Source organism: Elaeis guineensis, chromosome 3 (genome assembly GCF_000442705.2).
Source record: "Elaeis guineensis isolate ETL-2024a chromosome 3, EG11, whole genome shotgun sequence".
In the NCBI taxonomy this organism is placed as follows: Eukaryota; Viridiplantae; Streptophyta; class Magnoliopsida; order Arecales; family Arecaceae; genus Elaeis; species Elaeis guineensis.
Window position 1 is genome coordinate 117300303 of NC_025995.2, and position 24741 is coordinate 117325043.

At 36.4% G+C, this 24741-nt stretch overlaps 3 protein-coding genes across 5 annotated transcripts in view; 1 reads left to right on the plus strand and 2 right to left on the minus strand.

The window, feature by feature from the left end:
• Positions 1–323: 323 nt before the first annotated feature.
• LOC105040621 (polyadenylate-binding protein-interacting protein 9) overlaps positions 324–24741 on the plus strand; it is a 49891-nt gene continuing 25473 nt past the window's right edge. Inside the window, exons 1-8 of one of the 3 annotated variants that reach the window (XM_019849460.3) lie at positions 324–961; positions 1304–1414; positions 1624–1668; positions 4969–5041; positions 5139–5251; positions 5410–5469; positions 5660–5707; positions 5811–5879. In XM_019849460.3, the coding sequence (XP_019705019.1) occupies positions 635–961; positions 1304–1414; positions 1624–1668; positions 4969–5041; positions 5139–5251; positions 5410–5469; positions 5660–5707; positions 5811–5879 (846 nt within the window). In that variant the 5' untranslated portion in view covers positions 324–634. The remainder of the gene's footprint in view (positions 962–1303; positions 1415–1623; positions 1669–4968; positions 5042–5138; positions 5252–5409; positions 5470–5659; positions 5708–5810; positions 5880–24741) is intronic. The other 2 variants (XM_010917227.4, XM_010917226.4) reach the window with 2 other exon arrangements.
• On the minus strand, positions 7525–8443 carry LOC140856623 (uncharacterized). The gene is made up of 3 exons (XM_073254583.1): positions 8306–8443; positions 8128–8211; positions 7525–8047 (listed from the first exon to the last, which is right to left on the minus strand). Exons 1-3 carry the CDS (start codon positions 8315–8317, stop codon positions 7613–7615), a joined length of 531 nt encoding a protein of 176 aa, XP_073110684.1. The 5' UTR covers positions 8318–8443; the 3' UTR covers positions 7525–7612.
• LOC140856015 (uncharacterized) lies at positions 8443–9350 on the minus strand. The gene is made up of 3 exons (XM_073253199.1): positions 9152–9350; positions 8817–9055; positions 8443–8691 (listed from the first exon to the last, which is right to left on the minus strand). Exons 1-3 carry the CDS (start codon positions 9348–9350, stop codon positions 8443–8445), a joined length of 687 nt encoding a protein of 228 aa, XP_073109300.1.

Consider the following 24741-nt stretch of genomic DNA (forward strand, 5'->3'; position numbering starts at 1 on the left):
AATAAAAAAAAAAAACTCATGAGCCTTACCGATTCAAGTTAACCTCTACCCGTTCATACAAAGAGCTTGGGTAGAATACTAACAAAAGAGAAAAAGAACAAAATCTATGGGGAAAAACTGACAATCCCAACAAATCCCCATCCCTTCAACGCATGCTTGCCATACTAACAACCTGAACAGCCGAGCTGACCGAAGCTTCCGTAAATATTATTACTCATCACCCAAAAGAGAATAAAAAGAAAAGAAAAGAAAAGACAACTTGGGTACATACTTTCCTAAAAATATTGTTTTTATCTCCATAATATTTCCCCTTGCATCTAGAAAGTTGTAAAGCAAAATTACAGAAATACTTGCAATTTGGAAATCGCTCTCTATTGACTGCTATTTAGAAATTGCTATCTATAATTCTATTTATCGATAGCGATCGGGATCGTTCGCCTCGCTCTCCTCTTTTCGGTTCATCACGCTTCTCTCTGTCTCTCTCTCTCTACCCATTTTCCCATCTCACCCGTAAGAAGCCAGAGAAGTGATACTAGAGGAGTTGCTAAATTTCGTCTTTTTTCTTTTCTTTTCGATCGAATTGGTGGGGGGAATTCTTCGGCGTCGGATTGCTGAGTTTTTGCCGGAAACGGAAATGGCTGCGGTGGCGGAGAACGCGATCGGGTCGGACATTCACCGGACGTCGGTGGCAGCGGCAGCGGAGACGGACTACCAGCGGGACGTGAGGAAGCTGGTGGACCTGCTCTCCAAATTGAACCCCTCCGCCAAGGAGTTCTTCCCGTCGTCCTACTCTACTGCCGCCGCCTGTGAGGGGGGGAAACCCAATGGGCGGCTCTCCGCCGATGCGCCCATTTTCGTGGCGTCTTCCGATTATAGCAATAATAATAATAATCAAAATGGTAATGGGAGCAATATGGACTCGAGCAGCGATGGATCGGTGAACAATCAGCCGAATCGCAGAGTACGGGATTTGATTTTTTTCTCTTGCTTTTTTTTTTTTTTAAAATCTGAATTTCCGATATAGATCGTGTGGGCATGAGGTTTTACAGGGTTTTGGATTCTATATCTTTCAAAAATTTCATTTATTTCTTGGATTATGGGAACAGATTGAGGAAAATTGAATGATTTGGATAGAGATTGTTTTGTTCTATCATGTTTCTTGTACAAATTTGGGCAAGAAATGTTTAATTATCAATATTCCTCGCAAATTATAGTTTTTGGAGACTCTGCGAAGAGAAATTTCTGTGGATGAAGTTCCAGGGGGTTAAAAACTTTTCTTTCTTTCATTCTTTTCTCTTTCCAGAGGAGAAATGGCTATAACCAGGGGCGGAGGAGGATGAATGACAGAGCCCGGAGAGCTGTGCGGGAGGAGAGCATCAGGCGAACTGTATATGTTTCTGACATTGATCAGCTTGTAAGCCTACGAAAAGATGAAGCTTTTCTTTTGATTCTCCCTCCTACTCCTCTTGTTGTTGTTGTTGTTGTTTTTTAATTTTTTTTGTTTTATTGCATTGATATACGTGACTTAAAAAAAATTGGCTGGTTTTGTGCTGCTGATGTTAGTAATTATCTGATTCCATTTTGCATTGTGCTATACTGAACCTTCTGCTTAATAAATTTCAGGTTACTGAAGAGAGGCTTGCTGAAATTTTTGCTACCTGTGGGCAAGTAAGTTTCTCGGTCTGCAACTTGCAGAAATTATACAGATTTGCAGCGTGTGCTGTGTATGATGTGGTGTTGTAATTATGCAGTTGATCAGAATAGAATGAAATAGATGGCTACATATGGCTACATCAAGTGCATGGAAGTTTTTTTATAGTTTTAGGGAATTTATTATTTCCTTCTTTTTGATCTAGTTTTCAAAATTTACCAGAAAAGATATTTTTTTTGGCAAGAGCTATCTAGCTATGCAGATTGTCAAGATTTGTGGTTTTCTGATATAATGGATTGCTTGGACATCTTTTCTTGTTATCTTTTTCATGCTTTTTGGCGATGTCAGAATATATGCTCATAATGTAAATAAGGTTAGTGGGGACTTGTCTATATTTTCCTATCTGCTGTTGGAAGATGCTTGTCGAACTTCCTTGTATTAAGAATGAAATAATAATCTTGAAACCACCAGAGATAGTATTTTTTTATATGGTTTTATTAAATCAAAAAATGTTCTGGTGCTTTTGAGACTGTTTGCTCCTCTATTTAGCTATGCATAAGATGTATCTTATTATTATTATTGAATGCTAGTCTGTGAAGCTATTTATTTTAATCTCAGGAAATCAGATAAGGGAAGACTATCATCGTTTTACTTCTTTGTATTGGACTAAAATTAATGGTTTCATATTTAGAATGTTATTCGTTAAGGCTGGCCTATCAATGGCGACTTCAACTTAGATTTTTGTTGTCACTTGGATATTCCTGACTTTTGCAGGTAGCTTAATAGGATGCACAAACATTCATGGTTTTGTATGGACTAGATGATTTGTATATCTCCTGTGTTGAAATGACTTTTTTCCCTGATTTAATTCATAATCTACATGCTTAAGGAAGGGCTTGTTGCTGTTGAGATATTGTCAGGTGTGGCGCATTGCTTCATTTAATGTCCCACCTAGTCAGACATGGTTTTGAACTAGGATTAAATCATCAAGGTGTCTCAGTTTTATATTAGCCTAAGTAATTGGAGATGAGTGGTAATATTTGCTCAATTACACTGGGAAAAAGGATCACATAATATTACATGATAAGTTGAGGGACATTTTAAATTAAACACACGGATTCTCATGCTTATGCTTACGAGAGTTTGAAGCTTTGTTGATACAAATGTGATGTTTATTTATAGTTAACTATAGATTGCATCCTTTTTGTTTTTTCCTTTTTCCAATAAAAAGGATATAGTTTAAACTTTAAACATATGCATTAAACTGCTACAATATTTAACTTGACAAAAATTTGCTAAAAAATTAGCATAGAACTTTGATGACTTTTGATGATAAAAATTTGTGGAGTAACTGTTGAAAGGTTTGTAAATGTGCAATGATTTTTATTGGAGATGATAGCCTAACACATGCAATCATAATGAGCTATGGTCCTTTAACGTATAATCCAATATGACTACTTACATAGCACGCAGAACCTCAAACATACCTTGGGCTTAAGTAGATGAGCTTCATGATGGATGGACTAAGGGATTTCCTTAAATATGAGAATAAAAATCACCCAAGAGGTCAAGGTAAAATATGAACCCAAAGAAAAAAGAGATTTCTCAAGAAGATAAGGCAGGTAAAAGGTCCAAAGATGGACCTTAAATCATGAAAAGTGGATAAATTTGGCATCGGACTAGCTTTGAAAAAGGAAAAGTGGCTTAACCAGTGAAAAACATTCAAGAGATCTTAGTTGGATGGATGTAAAGAGGCTTAAAAGAAAAGAAAAGGTGACACAGAGCATTTAGACTTCGTCTAGGACAACAAAAACTCGAAACAGATGATCCATAACATGATGTAAGGCTTTCCTAGGAAGTGTGCTCCAAAATTGAGGAAACATGGTTGCTATCCAGAACTCTGCTGGATAGTTTGAGGGCAGCAATTGAAAATATGGCGAAGAGAAATGTGCAAGAGACCCTCTATATGATATTTTCTTGACTCAGGAATGTCACCATAGTGTGAAGGGGAAAATATAGCTATTAGGCTTATCTCGAGCGAGATAAGGAAAATGTGGACAATCATTTTTTCTATTGAAGTTCTCTATAGTGTTAGACTTTGGTCAGGAGTGGGTCTAGTCATCTAATTAAGACTCTGGAAGGGTCATTGACTGGCGGTGTTAAAATCCCATCAACACAATGTAATGTGCTATGTGTTGTATGGAATAACTCTTTCTCTCTCATTGTGCTACCCAGTTGTGCTTTGTGTATGTGAGAAACTGTATCCCAGTCATGCTATGAATAATATCAGTTTGGCTCTCATGAGCCACACTGCAATAACCAAATTCTTAGAGAAAAGATTTGCGGTGTTAAATGAAGATGTTCAGCAGTTGCATTTTTATATGTTTTCTTTATATTCTGATTGCAAAACTATAAACTGTTGGGTTGGTACTGTGATTGATTAACTAGAGTTGTATAGATACATGTCAAAACTTGTATCGACTAAGGACTTTCCAGAGAAGTACTTGTTGCTAGAAAGAGAAACGAAAAGTTCTGATATAGTAACTCATGATGCTGGGGCCCCATATTCTTTGATTATGAAAGCTTGCATGATAAATGATATCCTTCAATTATTTGTGAGAATTGAGGAATATTGTGAGTTTTGTCTTCCATCAGAAGTAACTCTTGTGTGGTCCATAGCAGTCAACACTATACACAAAAATTTTTAAAGAGTTGCAAGAAGTAGTTATTTTTTAGAAGGAAAGAAAAGTTTCTCCAGAACCTGCTAAAATAAAACTTAATGAACTATTAATTTTTTAGAATCAGGTTGCTAAGAAAGTTTTGAGGGTTAGCCCTGGTGCAGCGGTAAGATTGCTCCATTGTGACCTGGATGTTATGAGTTTGAAATATGGAAACAACCTCTCTGAATGCAAGAATAAGGCTGTGTGTATTTGACCCTCCTCAGACCCTGCAGTAGCAGGAGCCTCATACACTCGCCGCCTTTTAGGTTGCTAAGAAAGTTTAACTTTCATTCATTCCATTCTTTTGATCATTAAGCACTTTAACTTTGCCCTGTGCACACCAAGCATGCTTGGTTTCAGAGATGGTTCCGTTTTCTTTTCTGTACAGATTCTTTTTATTCCAAGCTAGAGTACATTTATTTTTCTGCATATATCACATCTGTTGTTATGGTCGGTGATGGTGATGCTAGATATCTGTTGTTCAGTTTCTGTTTAATCTTAATAGAACTTCAGAGTACAGTCATCAATAAAGGCTGATTTGGTACTTAACATTGCATCTCTACTTCTTCTGACTATTCTAACATGTTTATAATGAAGGTGGTTGATTGCCGGGTTTGTCGTGGCCCCCATTCAGTTCTACGATTTGCATTTATAGAGTTTGCTGATGAGGGTAAGTTCATTCAATAGCCTGATCACTATATATGTATTTGAAACGTTAGTGGTCCTATGCATCTTATAGATCAACATGGTGGAATTTTTGCTGATAGATGGTGCAAGAGCAGCACTGAATCTTTGCGGGACTGTGCTAGGTTACTATCCTGTCAGAGTCTTACCATCAAAGACTGCCATCTTGCCTGTCAATCCTAAATTTCTTCCCCGGGTGAGCATGAGTAACATCTTTTCTTTTTGAGAGAAATGAGTAACATCTTTTCATGCGTATGCTTATACCTGTTAACTTATGGAGATTGTGCTGCAACTCTTTTCCTACTATTACTTCATTTTGGTTGACATGTTTCTCAATGTTCTGACTGGATACAGTCTGAGGATGAAAAGGAGATGGTCGTAAGGACAGTTTATTGTACAAACATAGATAAGAAGGTATGAAAATTCTGCTGTGTGTTATGGTTCTAGCTATTTTTTACACTTTTGACAGGCATATTATAAGGTCTAATAGAAAGATAACTGGTACTTGAACAGATGCTTATGCAAGTGATTGCAGTTCAGTACAAGATGTAATGGAGCCTTTTTTTTTATTATTTTTTGTGACAGCCTTTTTCTTCTCTTGCAGGTTACTCAAACAGATTTAATGGTTTTCTTTGAACAATGTTGTGGCAAGGTTAGCACCCCTCAAACTTTTTTTTTTTAGTCTTTCTGATCAATTAATAAAGATGATTAAGCTTGTAGAGTTTTTATCATTAGACAGCATTTTTGTTTCACAGGTTTCTCGTCTGAGGCTTCTTGGAGATAATGTGCACTCCACACGGATTGCCTTTGTTGAGTTTGTTCGGGTAATCATACATGAATTTGATTTTTCATGACTGAAATTCATTTCATATATAACATGATTTAGGTATTGAAGCTGTACATAAGCAGGTCATTCTTCTTCTGCATCTTAGACCCGTCCAAAATCATTTGCATTTTAGGATTGCTCTAGATGCCCCATAAAATCCAATTAGGACTTTGAAGCAGGCACCTGGGTTTGGAAGGGGAGTGAGTGGGTATGGGTAGATAGGGTGGGGACACTCCAGTCCCCCTTTTGTCTTTCCTTCCCATATGATGTGAAAGCCTTCATGCTATGCCAACACTTGGCACAGAAGCAATTTTGTTGAATGCAGTTGCTATTGGTCTGTGTTGGTCAGTGCTTTTGGTCATCTTTTATGACTCATGGTATGTGTAAGTTCGCATCATGTACCATACTTAGGCTACCTAATTTGTAGCATAAATGCATGTATCTTTATCCTCCAGTCTGATAGCTGGTTTTCTGGAGTCTTCCAATTCTCATAGCTATGTCACAGTTAGTCTCCATTATCTATGTCATAGCAGAGGTCCATTACCTTATAATGGCATCCTACACTACAAAAAATTTGATTTTTTGCGACGAAATTTTTTCGTCGCTAAAAATCTTATTTTCGTCGCTAATAGTATTTGCAACGAAATATATCGTCGCTAAAAATTTGTAGAGAAAGCCTCGTAGCAAAAGACCTTAGCGACGAAAATATTTTATTTCGTCGCAAAAAATAGTAAACCCAGACGACGAAGTTATGTACTGTATTAGCGACGAAAATATTTTGTCGCAAGAGCTTAAATTTTCGTCGCTAAAATTGCAACGAAAAAAATTTCGTCGCTAAATATTTTGATTAAAAAAATTTTTTTCTTATTTTTTGCGACGAAAATTAGTTTCGTCGCAAAACTTAGCGACGGATTTCGTCGCAAAATATTTTGTCGCAAAAAGTTCGTCGCAAAAATTGCGACGAAAAAAAATTTTCGTCGCTATAATTGCGACGAAAAAAAATTTCGTCGCTATAATAGCAACGAAATAAAATTTTCGTCGCTAAAATGGCGACGAAAATAAAAAATTTCGTCGCTATAATGGCGACGAAATAATAATTTCGTCGCTATAATGGCGACGAAATAATAATTTCGTCGCTATAATGGTGACGAAATAATAATTTCGTCGCAAAAAGTTTAAATTTTTAGCGACGAAATTTTTTTTCGTCGCTAAAATAGCAACGAAATAATTTCGTCGCAAAAGTTGCGACGAAAAAAAAAATTTCGTCGCTATAATGGCGACGAAATAATAATTTCGTCGCTATAAGGATGACGAAATAAAAATATTCTCTGGCATAATTGCGACGAAATAAAAATTTCGTCGCAAAAGTTATAATTTTTAGCGACGAAACTAAGACTTTCGTCGCAAAAATAGCAACGAAATAAAAAATTTCGTCGCAATGAATAATAAATGTTTTATTTTTTGGGTTCACAAATTTTTTTGCGACGAAATTAATATTTCGTCGCTAAAATAAATTTTGGATAAAAAATAAAATTTTTATTAATTTTTCAAAAAAACCTGCTCAAATACAAATTATCTGATCAACCATATTTTAAATAAACAGTATGTTAACACAATAAAAATATTCTAAGTCAAAAGACCAATTTCAAATAACAAAAAATTTCATAACCATCTTTGTCATATACAAAAATATAAGTCCATACACCATTTTAAATTTAAAATAAGTACAAACTAAGTATGATCTGACTCATTGGCCTCGTTCCCTCCAGGCGTCGATCCCTGACCCGATACGTGTCGCGATGGTGGTGCAGAGGCGGCATCATGTGGCTGTAGAGGTGCTAACTCAGAAGCATCAATACCGAGCCGTCCCGCCACCGCAGCTACGATCCTCTCGAGCGTCTGACTACGATTCATCCAGTAACTAATCTGATCTTGCATCATGCTCATGGATGTCCTAACTGTCTCTGGCACCGATGTATCATCAGACCGGCCGGATGACGAACTGCGTGATTTTTTGGACCGCATGCTATGACCAGATCCTAGCTGCCGCCCGAGGACGGTATCCAAAATCGTATCATCTGTCATCAAACAAACCTGCTGCGATCCAGTATCACCATCAGATCCCACCTCCCTCGTCGCATGCTCTCTCAATTCTAACATTTTTTCCTTCACAATAAACAAAATAAAATCATAAATTTTTTTCAAACTCTTTAAAAGTATTCAAAATGTAGAGTAATGATACTTACATGACGCTGCCTCGCCTCCTCGGTCACGAACTCGCCACTCTTGTTTTGATAGAATTTAGCATAGGCGTCGACTCCGGATAGTCCCTGTTCAAACAAAAAAAAAGAAAAAAAAGATATCAAAATAATGTAAATATTTAATAAAAAGTTACAAAGTATGATTGCAAATGTAGTTACATACCATCCTCTTCATTCCCTGTGCAAAAGAGGCACTTCCTTGCGTGTGAATAGAATCAATCTTGCTCCTATTCACCTTATTCGCCTCCGATCGTCGCTACAAAATACATACAATTATAACCAATAAAGGACATAACATAATTAAAAAACTTGGAACACTAGACATACCTGAAATGCCTCAGTTCCAAAATGCTCACATAACCACCGCCAATCGTCACTAGACCCAGCCCAATTTCTGTATGGCTGGGTCACAGGATCAATCCCCTTCGCCTGCAGCTCATTGCAGTATTTATGAAGCCTACATCGCCGATCTCTGTATCTATTTGCAGCCATTTTGAGAATACATGCCGTCACTTCTTCGTCAGTGCAATCCTCGAAGTCAATATTATCCTACACAGTAATCATACCAAAAGGCAAATACATGAAATTATTCATATAATAAAAAATTTATTTATATAACCAAAAATAATATGGATCATGTAATGATATGCAAGACATCCAAATTTAATTCTTACCCTGATGTGAGAGACTAGAGCATCACGGTATCGAGGAGCTACATGCTTGAAACTTTCAGCAGCCCACGGAAAATGATTCCATATATACAAACTGATCTCATTTGCGACGATACTGGCCTCTGTGCCAACCGGATGATCTCGAAATATATGTACCTTCGGTTTTTCATTGTGTGTATGCACATATTTTTCCAAAACAAGACCCCTACTAGGACCACGCACTGCACGTCGATGCTGTGTTCCTACATGTAAAAATTGATGAAATGAACATATATCATGTATCACTAAATGCATATAACAAAAAAAAATATATGGTTTATAAATTGATAGAGATGTACCTGTAAGGGGATGATGCTGCGGTACCATGGCCTCCGGCTGGGCAAGCTCTGGCTGAGCACTAGGCGGCTCTGTGGACTCGGGCAACTGAGTCTCATCTAAATCCTCTGAGTCATCATGCAAAATGCTAAAGTGAGGATGTGTATCATCAAGCGGAGCCTGCTGCCTATCCCGTGAATGTCTACGTCCAGGACCAGTCATGATGCTGCAATGATTAAAATAATTTAAATCAGTAAGTAATCAACAAAACTCAAGTATTACATGATATAATAAAAAAAAATAAATTGAATTACTTATTCATATTAATTATTGTTCTCAGATTCTGAACTCGTGTCCATATAGTCATCTTCGACGGGAGTCATAGAAGACTTCGACCCTGAAGTACTATCATCATTGTCGTTAACGAAGTCATTATTGGATCGTGCTCGTGTCCGTGCCCTTATGGACGATCCAACAACAGAAACATCCTCAGGTTCATAGTCGTCTCTTTGTAATTGTCCTATGTCAATCGTATCATCTGGCACTAATATGTTATCTGGTGCTTGCATTTGATATGCTTCGTTTTCAATAATTGCACAGACTTCATTCTCAAGATGTTCATCGTTCGGGCATGTGAAAAGTGCAGGATCAAACAAATGCCTATGCTGAGCCCTTATTGCAACTCGCCAAGGCTCTTTCATTTTGTTATCATCAATATACCACACTAGTCTTGCTTGCTTTGCAAAAATATAAGGATCACTTTCATACCATACATGACCAGTGTGGACACTGACGAGTTGAGGATCTATAACAATTGGCCTGTGTCGTCCTAAGTCATACCATCGACTTGAATAACACAATCCGTCGAAGACCACTATATCTCAACTCTATAACCTCATGCAGAACACCAAAAAAATCTATTATTTCACCCTTGTGCTCGCCCTCCACGCTTATTCCACAATTCTGTGTGGTTCGATCACGATCGCGATCTTCCGTTAAGAATCGCACACCATTGACTATGCATGCTGAATATACTGATACACGTCTGTCAGGTTTTCGTGCAAGTGCAGCTAAGTCATTACTGATACAGTTAGGATTGTCTATACGTAGCTGAGCTATCTACAATTAAAAGAACAATAAGCAGGTTAAATTTGACAAGATAAATACTATATAAACAAACTTTTAATCATGGATGAACATGAACATAACTTACCCGTTCGTCAAACCATGATGCGAATTGATTCCTATGTCGTGCCGCTGCTAATGTAGGATTACTTCTTCTGAGCTCACTTTCGTGTTCTCTGAAGTGATACAGTAATACCATGTATATTTTAATTTAGAGTCCACGTGCATTCATTGATATATCAACAAATAAAAATTAAATGTATATACTCACATCATGTAGGCTTCTACCTCCTCGCAATTGTTTAGCACATACCAATGCATGTCATCCGTTTCTTGTGGTGTCAACATTCGAAAATCTTTTTTACCATATGGTCGGGCAACATTGGAGAACACGGACAATCCATCGGTCAGAATCTCGTCAACATCAATATTCCGCTGTGGCCTTGTAAATTTGGTCTCCACTCGTCGAAGGTACATAGAGCAGAACGTCAGACATTCATTCATAACATGTGCCTCTGCTATTGAACCTTCAGGCCGTGCTTTGTTAGTGACGGCACTCTTGTATTCACGCATCTCCCTATTCAATAAATTATCAATTGATATCACATATAATAAGAATACAATAATGAATAATAAATATTACAATATCATGCAATTACCTTTCAATTGGGTACATCCATCTTGTATGTACTGGCCCACCCAATCTAGCCTCATGTGGAAGATGAACAGAAAGATGCACCATGATATCAAAGAAGGCGGGAGGGAATATCATCTCGAGCTTACAGAGAGTAATGATAATCTTCTTCTCCAATATGTCGATCTGACTTCGTCTCAATGTCTTCGCACATAAGTCTCGAAAATAAGTTCCCAGATCAAGTAACGCATCACACACATTATCCGGCAACAATCCGCGCAAACCAACTGGGAGCACATGTTGTAGAAGTACATGACAATCATGACTTTTCATCCCGACGATCTTCCCATCTTTCGACTTGATGCACCGTTTCAAGTTTGAGGCGTATCCATCAGGAAACCTCACTGATCTCAAATATGAAAGAAATTGATTTCTCTCTCTTCGATTCAGTGTATAACATGCCAATGGCTTCACCAGCCTATCCCCTCGTCGAATCAAATGTAATTCCTTTCTAATCCGCATATCCTCTAAGTCAAGACGAGCCTTCACGGTATCCTTTGTTCTTCCTTCGATATTAAGAATGGTATAAAATACATTATCAAATATATTCTTTTCAATATGCATGACGTCAAGATTATGTCGAAGAAGAAGCGTTTTCCAATATGGAAGATCAAACAACTTGCTCTTTTTTCTCCAATTTCCGATACTTGTTCGCACCCCTACTTGGGTGGCCAGACCCTTACCAAATATGACATCCTGTGGGTTTGGTAACTGATTTAAAATATTGTCCGTAGACCAGAATCTTGGCTGCGCACGTCGTTCATGCTTGCCATTGAACTTAAGACTTCTCCTCCATCTATGATCATCTGGCAAGAAACGTCGATGGCCGGTAAAACAAATCTTTCCACGAATACGGTCCGATGTAATATCATCGTTACAAGTTGGGCATGCTTTATACCCTTTTGTACACCATCCAGAAATATCGCCATATGCAGGAAAATCGTTAACTGTCCAAAGCAATGCTGCATGCATACGAAAGATGCCTCCTACAACATGATCATATGTTTCGCATCCTTTTTCCCACAAATATTGTAACTCTTCAATCAATGGCTCTAAAAATATGTCTATGTCTCTTCCAGGGGCACGGGGACCCGGGATCAACAAGGCCAATAGATTAAAAGGTGATTTCATGCACTTCCATGGTGGTAAATTATAAGGAAATACCATAACAGGCCACATACTATAAGCAGTACTAAGATTACCATATGGATTAAATCCGTCTGTTGCCAACCCTAGCCTGACATTTCGTGAATCAGCTGCAAACCATGGATGTTCACGATCAAAATGTTTCCATGCATCTCCATCTGATGGATGTCTCATGACATCATCGTCCATATTATTTACCTCCTTATGCCACCGCATGTCACAAGCAGTATGCCTCGACATGAACAATCGACGCAATCGTGGTGTAATCGGAAAGTACCGCAGAATCTTGCATGGTATTTTCTTTTTCTTCTTATCCTTACCACGACTTTCTTTCCATCTGCTTGAATGACAAATTGGACATGCTTGTAGATCTTGTTTATCCTTCCGAAATAGAACACAATCATTCGGACATGCATGTATCTTTTCACAGCGTAGGCCCAAGTCATCGACTCCCAAACCGAGTCCTTTCAATAATTTTTTGGCTTCATAATGACTTGACGGAAGTAACTCTCCCTCTGGCAGTAAGTCCTTCAAAAATTTGAGCAACCAATTAAACGAGTTGTTTGACCACTTACCAAGTGTCTTCATGTGTAATAACTTTATTACGGCGGACAACAGAGAGTACTTCTTACAACCAGGATAAACATCACTTTGTGCATCTCTTAATAGACGCTCGAATCTATCATTTATAGATATATTAATGTCCTCTTCAGCTTCTTGTCTCGGAATGGAATGCTGATGTTCTGCTCTCGCTTCTACATTTACTTCAAATAATTCCGGATGAAGATCCTCTAAAATTTCTCTATCTTCTTCACCAAGTGTTTGTCTTTCACGACTGCATGATCCACCGACTGACGACGGATTTATGGGACTCCTGGACAACATGTTCGAGCTAGTCGGCAAATCTTCACCATGACAAGTCCATCTCTTGTAAGTCACATCTATACCGTGTTCGTATAAATGATTCTGAATGTCCGATAAGGTACACCAAAATAAATTCCTACATCGACGACATGGACAACGAGCTTTCCCATCTTCTCTAGTATGATTGGACGCCACATTCATAAAAGTCGTCACACCCGTAATATACTCGGGACAGAACTTATCACGCAAAGACATCCAACCACGATCCATACCTACATATTTATGATGCAAACTATACAATCAATTTTATGTAATAATAGTTGACTAACGCCTTATATCTCCTACCTATAGGGTGATGGTCCTATTCCATTCAGGAACGTAAGAATTTAATATTGCAATACATGTCTTGTATACCAAAAAAATTTCGGCAGCATTTCGACGCAGTTCTCCAGATACACAAGCATTAAAATTGTGCTATGTATCCAGAGAACATGATCGAAAATACCGACAAAACTCTGCGATATACAAGCACATGTGTTGCAATATTAAATTCATTCACGTGCCCAAACTGTCCACGAGGACAATTCGAGAATAGTGTGTAAAGCACCAATATTTTTTTCATAAAAAAAAATATTGGTTTTTGCACGCTATCCTCGAACGAAAATTCTAAGGCTTATAAATTTAGAGAGCTTTGAAAGAAAGACAAGCTTGAGTATCAGGTAGCGCTGTAAATGTAGTAAACTGTATAGAAAAGAAGTATAGGTGTATATCGTGCACATATGGCAAGGAAGATAACAAGCTTGCAGACAGAGGATGCAACACAGTTTAAAAACAGCTAATTTCTGCAGTTACACTACCAACATGAACAAAAAAAATATATATATAAATAAAATAAAACAAGGTAGATAAAGATTCTCCGAAGCACATGATCCTCCGGGAACATGCTGCAATGCAAGAAGCAGTTCTTAAGATATCTCGGTAGATAGTTGTAGCTGAGATTCAAAACATGCTTCACATTGTCCAAATTTGGGTTGTTATTCAACTCCCAGCTCAGCCGATCATAAACTTTCCCCCATTCTGACTTGGTTTTCTCTCTCAGGGACAGCAGGCTGCCTAAAGAGACGATAGCTAGTGGCAACCCTTGACATTTTGATACAATTTTCTCCCCCAACTCCTCCAGCTCTTTAGGACATTCTCTCACTTTCTCTTTCCCAGAAAAAACCAAAGTCTTCAACTGGTTAGCTGTTCACGACAGAATACTAAATTACTAACAAAAGTAAACATGAGAAAGAAGAACTGGGTTCAATCAACGGCATGTGTGATGTGTGGAGAAGCGGATGAGACAGCAGACCATATCTTCTTTACATGTGCTTACACGAAAATAATATGGTCTCAAATACAAAGGCAGTTATCTATTCATACACTACCAGACACCATGCTTCACATGTGGAATTCATGGAGATCAAGAAAGAACACCACAAGACCGAATGAATTGGACTGCTTATTTACAACATTGATATGGTTGATATGGAAGGAAAGAAACGTCAGAATTTTTAGATGGGAAGCAAATTCGCCTTGGCAAATTCTGAAGAAAGCAATCAACCTATTGGAAAGCTGGACTGAAGCTCATAATGGAGAACTGAAACTAAACATTCAGAAACTTACTCAGACGCTCAGCAATTAACAAAACAACATGAAGCTTCAATGACGAACCTTTACAATAACAGCCTCACAAACCCACCATATATTCCAATCTCTCTCTTCTCCAAATTACTGTACTTACCACTTTAGATTTAACAATGGGTTATGGTCTCCGTGAGGCAGTCGATTGTGGGGACGAACAGGCATCGTCAGCTGTGAACCTCACCAAAATCTGAAAACCTCTGTACTGAGCTGCTTTTATCAATAAACTTTGGGTGGTTACTCTCAACCTCCCAACATTTCCATCAAAAAAAAAAAAAAAAAGTCCAAGTTATCTTTTTTATTCCCCTTTCTACTTTCCCTGATAACGGTCTTAAGGAAATTTCCAACGTCTCATTAGATCCCATGCCTGAGTGCTTTGCAACCCCTTCAGCTCAAGCTTCCGACTATCATGTGCTAGTGATAAACTATCTACCGAATTAATCCCAATCCCACAAGATAAGAAGATAAACTATGAAGGATCAAAATATTTAAAAAAAAATTTAAAACCCTAGATCCAGAATCGTGGAAGGGCACAAAACCTCGGAGATGATCTGGAACGATCGGAACCTGGCGGTCCGGTTCGCAGCACCGGAGGCGACGAGGAGGAACAGGAGGAACTCCTCCAGGAAGGCACCAGAGGCGGCCGCGTCCTTGGCGTCGGGAAGGGCGGCGAAGGCGGAGACGAATCGGACGGTGCGCTCGGCGGCGAGGGAGCGGCGGCGCAGTCGAAGACAGGGGTCAGGGCTCGGGCGAAGGAAGGGAAGAAGAGGCCGGGAGGGGCGGAGGGCGGAGAGCTCTCTCAGCTTCCGGGTGTGCACGGCGTGGGAGAGCCGGCACTCGTCCAGAACCCTCGCGATCTCGCGATCGCGCGGCGGTGCCGGCCCGGCGGCGACGCGGCGGTGGCGGCCCGACGGCGACGGTGCGGCGGCTGCGGCGGCCCTACAAAAAAAAAAAAACACAGACTGAGAAAGGAGGAGAGGCCAGAGAAGAGGGATTGGAGGGAGGCGGGAGAGAGGGTGGCGAGGCGGGAGGGAGATGGCCGGCAAGCTGGGAGGTGGGCTCGAGCGACGACGGTGGCGGGGAGGGAGGGCTCGACGACGGTGGGGAGGGAGAGAGAGAGGATGGTGGCGGGAGGGAGAGACTTACCGGGAAGACGACCGGCGACCGGGGAACGACGACTGTCGCCGGAGATCGGGGAGGGAGCAGATTTGGATGAGCGCGGCGGAGATCGGGCCGGGAGGGAGATAACGCAAAAAATCAAATTAGGGCACCTTCGGTTTTATTTTTAAGCAAAGCATATTTAGCGACGAATTAAATTCGTTGCAAAAAATAAATTTTCTGTCGCCAAAAAATTTGATTTTTTGCAACAAAAATATTTTCGTCGCAAATGATTAATTTTTGGCAACGAAAATTTAATTTCGTCGCAAATGATCGGGGAATCAAGTTTCTCGCAACGAAACAAATATTTCGTCGCTAAAAATTAAATTTTTGGCGACGTAATTATTTTCGTCGCAAAAAAAAATTTTAGCAACGAAAAATTTTTCGTCGCAAATGATTAATTTTTGGCAACGAAAATTTAATTTCGTCGCAAATGATCGGGAAATCAAGTTTCTCGCAACGAAACAAATATTTCGTCGCTAAAAATTAAATTTTTGGCGACGTAATTATTTTCGTCGCAAAAAAAAATTTTAGCAACGAAAAATTTTTCCGTCGCCAAAAAAAAATTTTTTGCGATGAAAAAACTTTCGTCGCTAAAAATCAATTCTAGCAACGAAATTTAAATTTTCGTCGCAAAATATTTAAAATTTTTTTAATAAAATAAAATTTAGCGACGCAATAGTTTCGTCGCTAAATATAAATAAAATTGGTCGCAAAAATCTTTTTTTTAGCAACGAAAAATCAATTTCGTCGTAAAAAATAAATTTTTAACTACGAAAAAAAAATTTCGTCGCCAAAAAAACTATTTTTTGCAACGAAAAAAAATTTCGTCGCTAAAAATGAACTTCTAGCAACAAAAAAAAAAATTTCGTTGCAAAAGATATAACTTTTTGCAACGCAATTTTTTTCGTCGCAAAACCTAATTTTTGGGGACGAAATTTAAATTTCGTTGCAAAAGCCTACTTTTTTGCGACGAAAAATATTTCGTCGCTAAAATTTCGTCGCAAAAAATCAAATTTCTTGTAGTGAATAATGTAATATATTAATATAATATAATATATCATATTATACTATTATATATAATAATATTTTTATAATAAAAAGTATTATGAAAAATATGGATAAATCTTAGCATCTTATTCAGAAAACTAGTAATACAAAAGGATATGGATAATAAAATTATATAATTTATTTTTTATTTAAATATTATTTAAAAAATATTTATCTAAAAAATATAGGTTCACTGATAATTTTTTATTCTCAAAGGGCCCTCGGTGATAATTACCTCCTTGGCCCCTCCTTTAACATCCTCACGCTGGAAGGGTGACTTACTGCAACCATTGTACCATGGATCACTTTGCTGCATCTCCCCCTATGATCAATGACATGATGTCTTATACACATACAAATAAGTAGCAATCCGCATGACATGGACGGTGCAGCGGACTGCGCCGGTGCACATGAGTGCGTGTGGGGTAAGAGGCATGTGGTCCTTGTTAGGGTCCACTTGCTGGAGAATCTACCATAAATGCATCTTGTATTAATACTTCTAACGTTTTACCAAAAAAAAAAAAAAATCCTTCTAATGTGGAACTAGTGACTTTGAAGGAGATGTTAAACTATAGAAGATTTAATAGCTGAGAATTTTCCACTAAAAGTGGGAAAAAAAATATTTAAAATATTTACATATATACTATTATCAAACGAGAGAGAGTTTTTTGATTTTGCCTGTCAAATTTTGTGATCAGAATACTCTTAACTCCTCTCTTCATGAATATACATTAAAAAATAATTAAAAATTTAGTTATGTCATTACGGTGATTCCGTTAATTGATAGCCTTTTTTTTCTCTTATCTAAGCAATTTCTCAACATTCTATTTTTTCAAAAAATCTTTATCAATTGCCGTACACGTTTACCAACTTCTTGAACTCTTTTCAAAATTAAGAAAAAGATATAAAGTGTTCATCTAATCCTTGTATTTTACCTCCCGTATCCTCTAATCCTTAAAACTTTTTTTTAATAAATTTTTTTTAAGCATGCATTGCACATGTTTGATCTCCTGCATCTTCGATCTTATATTGAGACTTAAAAAATGTGATAGATGAACAAAACTGCTGTAGAGCTGTCTATCAAAACAAAATGAATCCTTGCTTTATCATTTTAGAATATATGTCTAAATGTGAAATTCTTATTGCACCGCGTAGAACGAGCTGCATTGCATGCAGTGATTGCCATACACACAGAGGGCCCACCCCTTGACCTGGACGATCCAATCACTGTGCGCACCTACACCGCACGCAGTGCACAAAGAATAGAGGTCTATTTGGAGAATCTAACAGTATTGGATTGCATTCTAAATTAATTAGATTTGAGGCCTATTTGGAGAATCTAACAGTATTGGACTGCATTCTTGCTGGACTCCTAGACTGGGCAGCCCATTTATGCAGGCCTATATCAGCCTATCACTCTCCAACCCAAATCCCATGATTATATATTTTTTGAAAAAAATCTCTCAATTTTAATATCATCTCTCCTCATTGTCACCAGCCCTACCCTCTCCTTCCCCTCCCTTCTTTCCGTACCCAAATAGGCCTTTCATTTTATTCTTTTACTATTTTAGGCGGCAGTAAAATTGAGTCCTCCCAATCTTCTAGTAGAGTAAGCATCCTATCATAGATTCACAATAGCTGCTATGTTTACTCTTCTTAATCATTATAATGGATGTAATGACATTTGCTAACTCTAGCCTTTGAGCAGATATTTTTGCAGAAATAGCGAAGAAGAATAACAAACATAATGGCTTCATTTAACTAAATATCTTTTCACATACTATAATACCACTTATCATTATCATCAGGACATCATCATCATTATTTTCAAATGGAATGATATGGAACTTAATTAATTCCTAAGGAGTGATAGGGTCCCAAAGATCCTTTCAAGGTCAAGATTTATGATCTCTTCAATGTGTCGTACCCACAATAAAATCAATAAGATTTAGGTATATAATAATAAATATTTATTATTAGATATTTATAGTCATGAGATCAAGACTGTCAAAATATAATCCGAACAACCAATTCGATTTGTATTCGGTTCACCATAAACTAAATAGGTTTGAATCATAAATATCAATCCATTTAATCCGTTTAATATTTAAATTGGATTTGAATGTCAAACATCTAATCTATTTAATTTATTTAATATTCAACTTAGATGGATTCAAATAATCTATTTAATTTATTTAATCTATTAAATTTGTTTAAGACCTGTTTAATATGTTTAAAACTTACTCAATCTATTTCTGATCTATTTAATCCGTTTAATCCATTTAATCTGTTAAAAAAATTATTTAACCTATTTAATCTATTTAATCTAATTTGATCGGTTTAATAAATGGATTAAATAAATCGAATCAATTGGATTATCTATTTAATAAATAGATCATATTCATGTCTGAATTTTTAATCTATTTAATAAATAGATTGAATTTGAATTAATATTTTTTTAATCTAATTTGATTCAAATATCATTTTTATATGAGATTTACGTGGTACGAATACGAGCATTTAAGTCCAAAGCCTTCTAACCTGACAACTCTTCTTAAAGAGATAAAAAATTTATAAACTTGTTTGATGCGATGAAGTAGCTATATAAATAGATTGGTTTTGAATTGATAATTTTTTAATCCAACCAGATCAAATTGTCATTCCCATATGAGATTTAGATGGGACGAACATGAGCATTCAAACCCAAAACCTTCTAACCTGGCAATTTTTAAGGAGGTAAAAAGTATGTAAATTTGTTTGATGCAACTAAGAAGCCGTATAAATAAATAAATAAATAATATATATATATAATATGAAGAGAGAGAGAGAGATATTGATGGTGAGTTATATCTTTCGTGTGAAAGAGTGATTGAATTTTTTCGTAGCATCAATCATTCGATCACATCTGACACGGGTTTTAAAGTATACCGGTCTTTTTATATATAACTATACGGATCTCAAAAACGGATATTATATACGGATTCCACCTTTCTCAAGGTTATCACAGTTTGGACGAGAACATTTGCACAAGCCCTAACAGGCAACAGTTACCCTAGTCAGAGTGAGTATCTGCGAGTGAACTAAGTTTGAAAGCCCCTGAAAATGATGTCCAATTTTCTTAATAAAAAATGAGATTTAAAATGGTGGCCAGGAGTCTCCATCTGTAGATTGTCAGAAGGTCAAGTAGTCTCCATTTTTTAATTTTATTTCATTTTCTCAATGATGGAGCTTGATGGGCTTCAGTCATTTTTTTTGATTTTTTGGTGAAGAATCGTGACCAAGGTCAGCACCACTTTTATGAAGAAAATGAAATGATCAATACTAGTTTTATTGTAAAAATAGACCAGAAAAAAGAAAGTTTTGGTGCGCCCCCTTTTTTTTTTTTTTTTTGGATAAATTTAGTGCGCCTTCTTTGACCACCAACTCACTTAACTAGCCAGCCCAGTCTTCACCAAATTCTTTGTTATTAATTATATAAGTATGATAATATATTATGTTAATGGTGAAAAGTTTACATGCATCACTCAGAAAAAAAGCTCCAAGAAAAAAAAAATCACATCAATATTCCTATTATATGTTTTCTTTTCTAGCAGAACAACGCCTAGATAATGGATCAATCCCTCTTTCCGAGCCACATGGTACGAACTTGCAATTGCCAAGGTGCCACGTGGCCCTTTAGAAAAGAAAGATGGATCATTCCATTATCTAGGCATTGTCCTATTACAATAAAATAGAATGAAAACTATAAACATCCGCTTTCATCGTTCAAGAATAGTTTACATGGTGGATTAAAGTAGGGAAGCACACGGTCGTGCTGGAAGATTGCGTGGTGCCTTAGAAGCAGCTTCCTCTGTTTTATTAGAGCAACAAGACAGCGGGCGTGGAATGCGTGGCATTCATGCAGACCGTTTGGACTAACTTTCTGACAAATTTTGTCCATCTTTTCCACATCCAGACAGGATACTTTCTTTTCTTTCTGTCTATAAGAAGAAAGCAAACCATGCAGGACTTCCATAGAACCAAGGACATCCCGAGACGCTTGGGGTTTCCATCCACTCAACCATCCAAAACATGAGGAAGCCAGGAGCACCTTTCTTCTTGTTCTTGTGTGCTTGCCTTACCCTCTTCATCCTTCAAGCAAGACCCTCCTCATCTCAAGCAATTGGTAAGTCTTTTCTCTTGAGATTATGCCAGCATGCTAACATGCCAGATCATAAGACTATGTTCAATATCTCACTCTCTGCACATAATTTTAGGCTTAAAAATGTTCATCTGAATCTGCATGATTTCAAAAACAGAGAGAAAAAGAATGCTTTCCTTTTTCAGTGGGAGGAGGTAGTGTCTAAAATAGGAAAACTATGCCCTCGAGTGCTTGGCACAAGTGAATGGCGGTTCCACCATCATTTAGAAAAAAGATATGCATACAACCTTGCGTGAGGGCTATTTATTTCTCATGCAAAGTGACTGGCGCCTTGACCTCCTGGCAACCTTAACCTGGCTTCTGCACGGGTTACAAGAAGGGGTTGTGTGTGCGTGGCTCGTAACATTCCATCTGTGTTCCATGAGTTTCTCAAATATATCTAATATGAAGAAAACGAAATAAAAAAAATATATATATTCTTTGACATTAAACTAAAAGAATTTAGATTCATTGTCTAATGGACAATTTGAGTTGACATCACACGCACCATCAATCATGCAAGTTGTGGCATGCTGCGTTGCTATCAAATGTTTTTCTCAAGCTGGCGTTGTATTTAGTCCGCTAGCTGCTCAGTCAACTAGATTTACCTTAGCTAGTTTGCACCACTCTCCTTGATGAGGAGGTCCTGGTTCCCTTTCGAGATGATGGGATTCGAAGTGTTATTTCTTTAAAATATTGAGTTACATGGATTCTCAGGTAATGATGAGGTCATGCTGTTGTAAATAATCGAACTATCTCCTGATCATCAGATATGGTATGTTCAGAATATGGTGTGAGACATTAAAAAGGAAAATAAAGAAAAGAAAAGAAAATTATTATTGTGTAAATATCATACATCATGTAGTTCAAGGGAGATATCCAAATAAATAAGGGTGCATTTGGTTGCACTTTTTGATTTTTAATTTTTGATTTTTAAAAAATATTATTTATTTTTTTTTTTGATTTTTGCTATTGAGTAAAAGTAAAAAAAATAAAAAGTATATTTGGTAACTACGTTGCTATAAAGTAAAAAACAACATTTGGAGACGGCAGGTGAAGAACTCGATTAAGGAGAAGGATTTAAAAAGGGAGAGAGAAGAGGGTGGAAAAGTGAAAAGCTCGACGAGGGAGAAGATTCGGGCTCTTTACTTTTTGGTTTGGCATTTTAGATGTGCGGAAGCAAAAAAAAGCAGAAAAGCAAGTTTTGGAAAGCTAAAATTTTTTGTTTTGCATGTAAAGCAATTATTTTGATTTTTTTTATTTTTATTTTTCATGGTGTTATCAAATATTATTTTTTGATTTTTATTTTTTAAAAATCAAAAAGTAAAAAAAGTACTTCTTTAATAGCTAACCAAATGAACCTTAAATTGATGAGCCAATCTGCTTATTTATTCCTAGAAATAACTTAGGCATCTCTCTCTATTTTTTGCATGTACTAGCATATAGGTACATGTGTGATGGTCAAGATAATTAAAAGTCGTAATTTTGAAAAGAATAGCCTTCTTTTACAAACCAGTTAATTATTTTACGAACTGGTTAGCCTTCTCATAATTTAGTTTTGTGCTCCTTTCTCTATATCGTATATTTTTTTTAAAAAAAAATTATAGAAATGCCATATCTTTTTTTGATGCAAGTGGAAAGCCATGTCAAGTTTCAAATTTTTAGACTCTGAATCCCTTTTGAAGTAGAAAGGAATGTCGGTTAGCAAAAGATGATTGGTAATATGTATAAGAAAATATTGAAAAGGAATCTTACACACACATATATGTGTATGTGTATGTATGTATGTATATGGATATATATATATATATATATATTATATATATATATGTATAATATATATATATATAGCTTATTACATATTTATTTTTTCTTTTTTGAGACTTGAAAGAAAATATCCACCTTTCTATCCTTATTCTCATCTCACCTATTGAGACAATCCGACTGGAATCGGATCTATTACTTTTATCCTTCAAAGATCATTATTTGCATATGTGCATCTCATAATATTATATTTTTTTAATAATATCCTCCTATTATTTTTTGAGTAATAATTTTAGTAAATATCTACTTTAAATATAAAATAACAACAATTGCCCTTATGCCTTAATATAGTTGAAAAATTTAATACTCAACTTATATGATAACGATCTATTTTTTTGCATAAATATTTTAATGGTATTAATATCAAAGGGTGATAAAATCATTATACACCTCAAAAGTTAATTATTGAAATTGTTTGTAAGAAAAACAAGTTGAGGGTATTGTTGTAAAAGCCACAAATGCAAAATAATGATTTTCAAAGAAAAATATGCAATAAGTCATATTTGCAAGGGTATATATAAAAAAACTAAAAAATTTTAAAATGAATTTATTGAGTTTAGGGTTGCTAGGTTGCCTGCAATTTAATTGCATTCAATTCAATTGCCAATAATTGGAATTCTAGTTACAAGAGACCTTCTTTGGTTGTTTATGATTGAAAATTGAAATACAATTACAAGTATTTGGTCATTTGATGTGAAAAAGATTACCTTGAAATTGGACTAGTGGCAGCTAATCCCCAAGGAACAGTGACTTTTCATATTTTCTATTACAGTATAATATTAATCATATTATTTTAATAGTGATAGTAGAAATTTGTTGTTAGAGATTATTATAGGATTACTGTAAGAATAACTATGATAGCAATTATATAAATGTATAATAACTTGATATTGTAATAGATACACATATTAATTATCATATATATTGCAATATAATTTTAGATATTAGTTAATACATGTAAATATAGTAATAATTATAATAATATATAGACTATAGTATCAATCAATTATACTAGTATTATCATAATAGTTGATAATATTATGATTAGATTAGCTTTCCTACTACTATAATGATATAATATTACTTTATATAATATAAAATATCAATTATATTAATTATATAATATAACAATAATTTACAATAATATTATTATTTTTAATTGTAAGGATATCATGGAGAAGGAGAATAGAAGCAACTGGAATGGTGAGATGACGTCTTCCAATGAATTTTTCCAATCACAGGACCTCTTTATAGTTGAACTAGGACGACTTTTAGCATAGTTTTAATTGAAGTCCTGGAGCCTTTTTTTTTTAAAAAAAAAATTGTGGTTGAATTGTAGCTTGCAATTACATTGACAGGCATCTACCACTTGTTTGGGCATCAACAAATTCAATTGCAGCCAACTGCAAGCAACCAAACAATCTTGAAGTTTTTGCATGTATAGGATACAGTTTTACCTTTTTTCCCCCCATAAATGGAGCTGTCTGAACACTTATGGGGTTCAAAATTGAGCCTATGCTCATCTAGCTAGACCTAGATTAATTTTTGCACTAAGTTCCAGTCATGGAGATTTTATAGGCTCTGCCAATTTTGCTATAATAATTTTCGTTTGAACTGTTACCAGCCATTGAGGAAAACATGTCCAAGGATTAGTTAGGTGATGACGCACATACAAATACATGTTGCCCTATTGGTCATACCCTCCACGTAAGAAGTAGAGGTTTTGTAATGTGTAGTGTGTGCACTGGATCTGGGAATTAGAAATCTGGATGGATCTCTTCACAGTGGAGGAGTTTTCATGTTCAATCTCTGAAAGATGCTTGATAAGCGCTTGGCATGGAGTAAGCACACTCCCGAAGCAAGAGCAAGATGGGTTGTGGTCGCAGAAG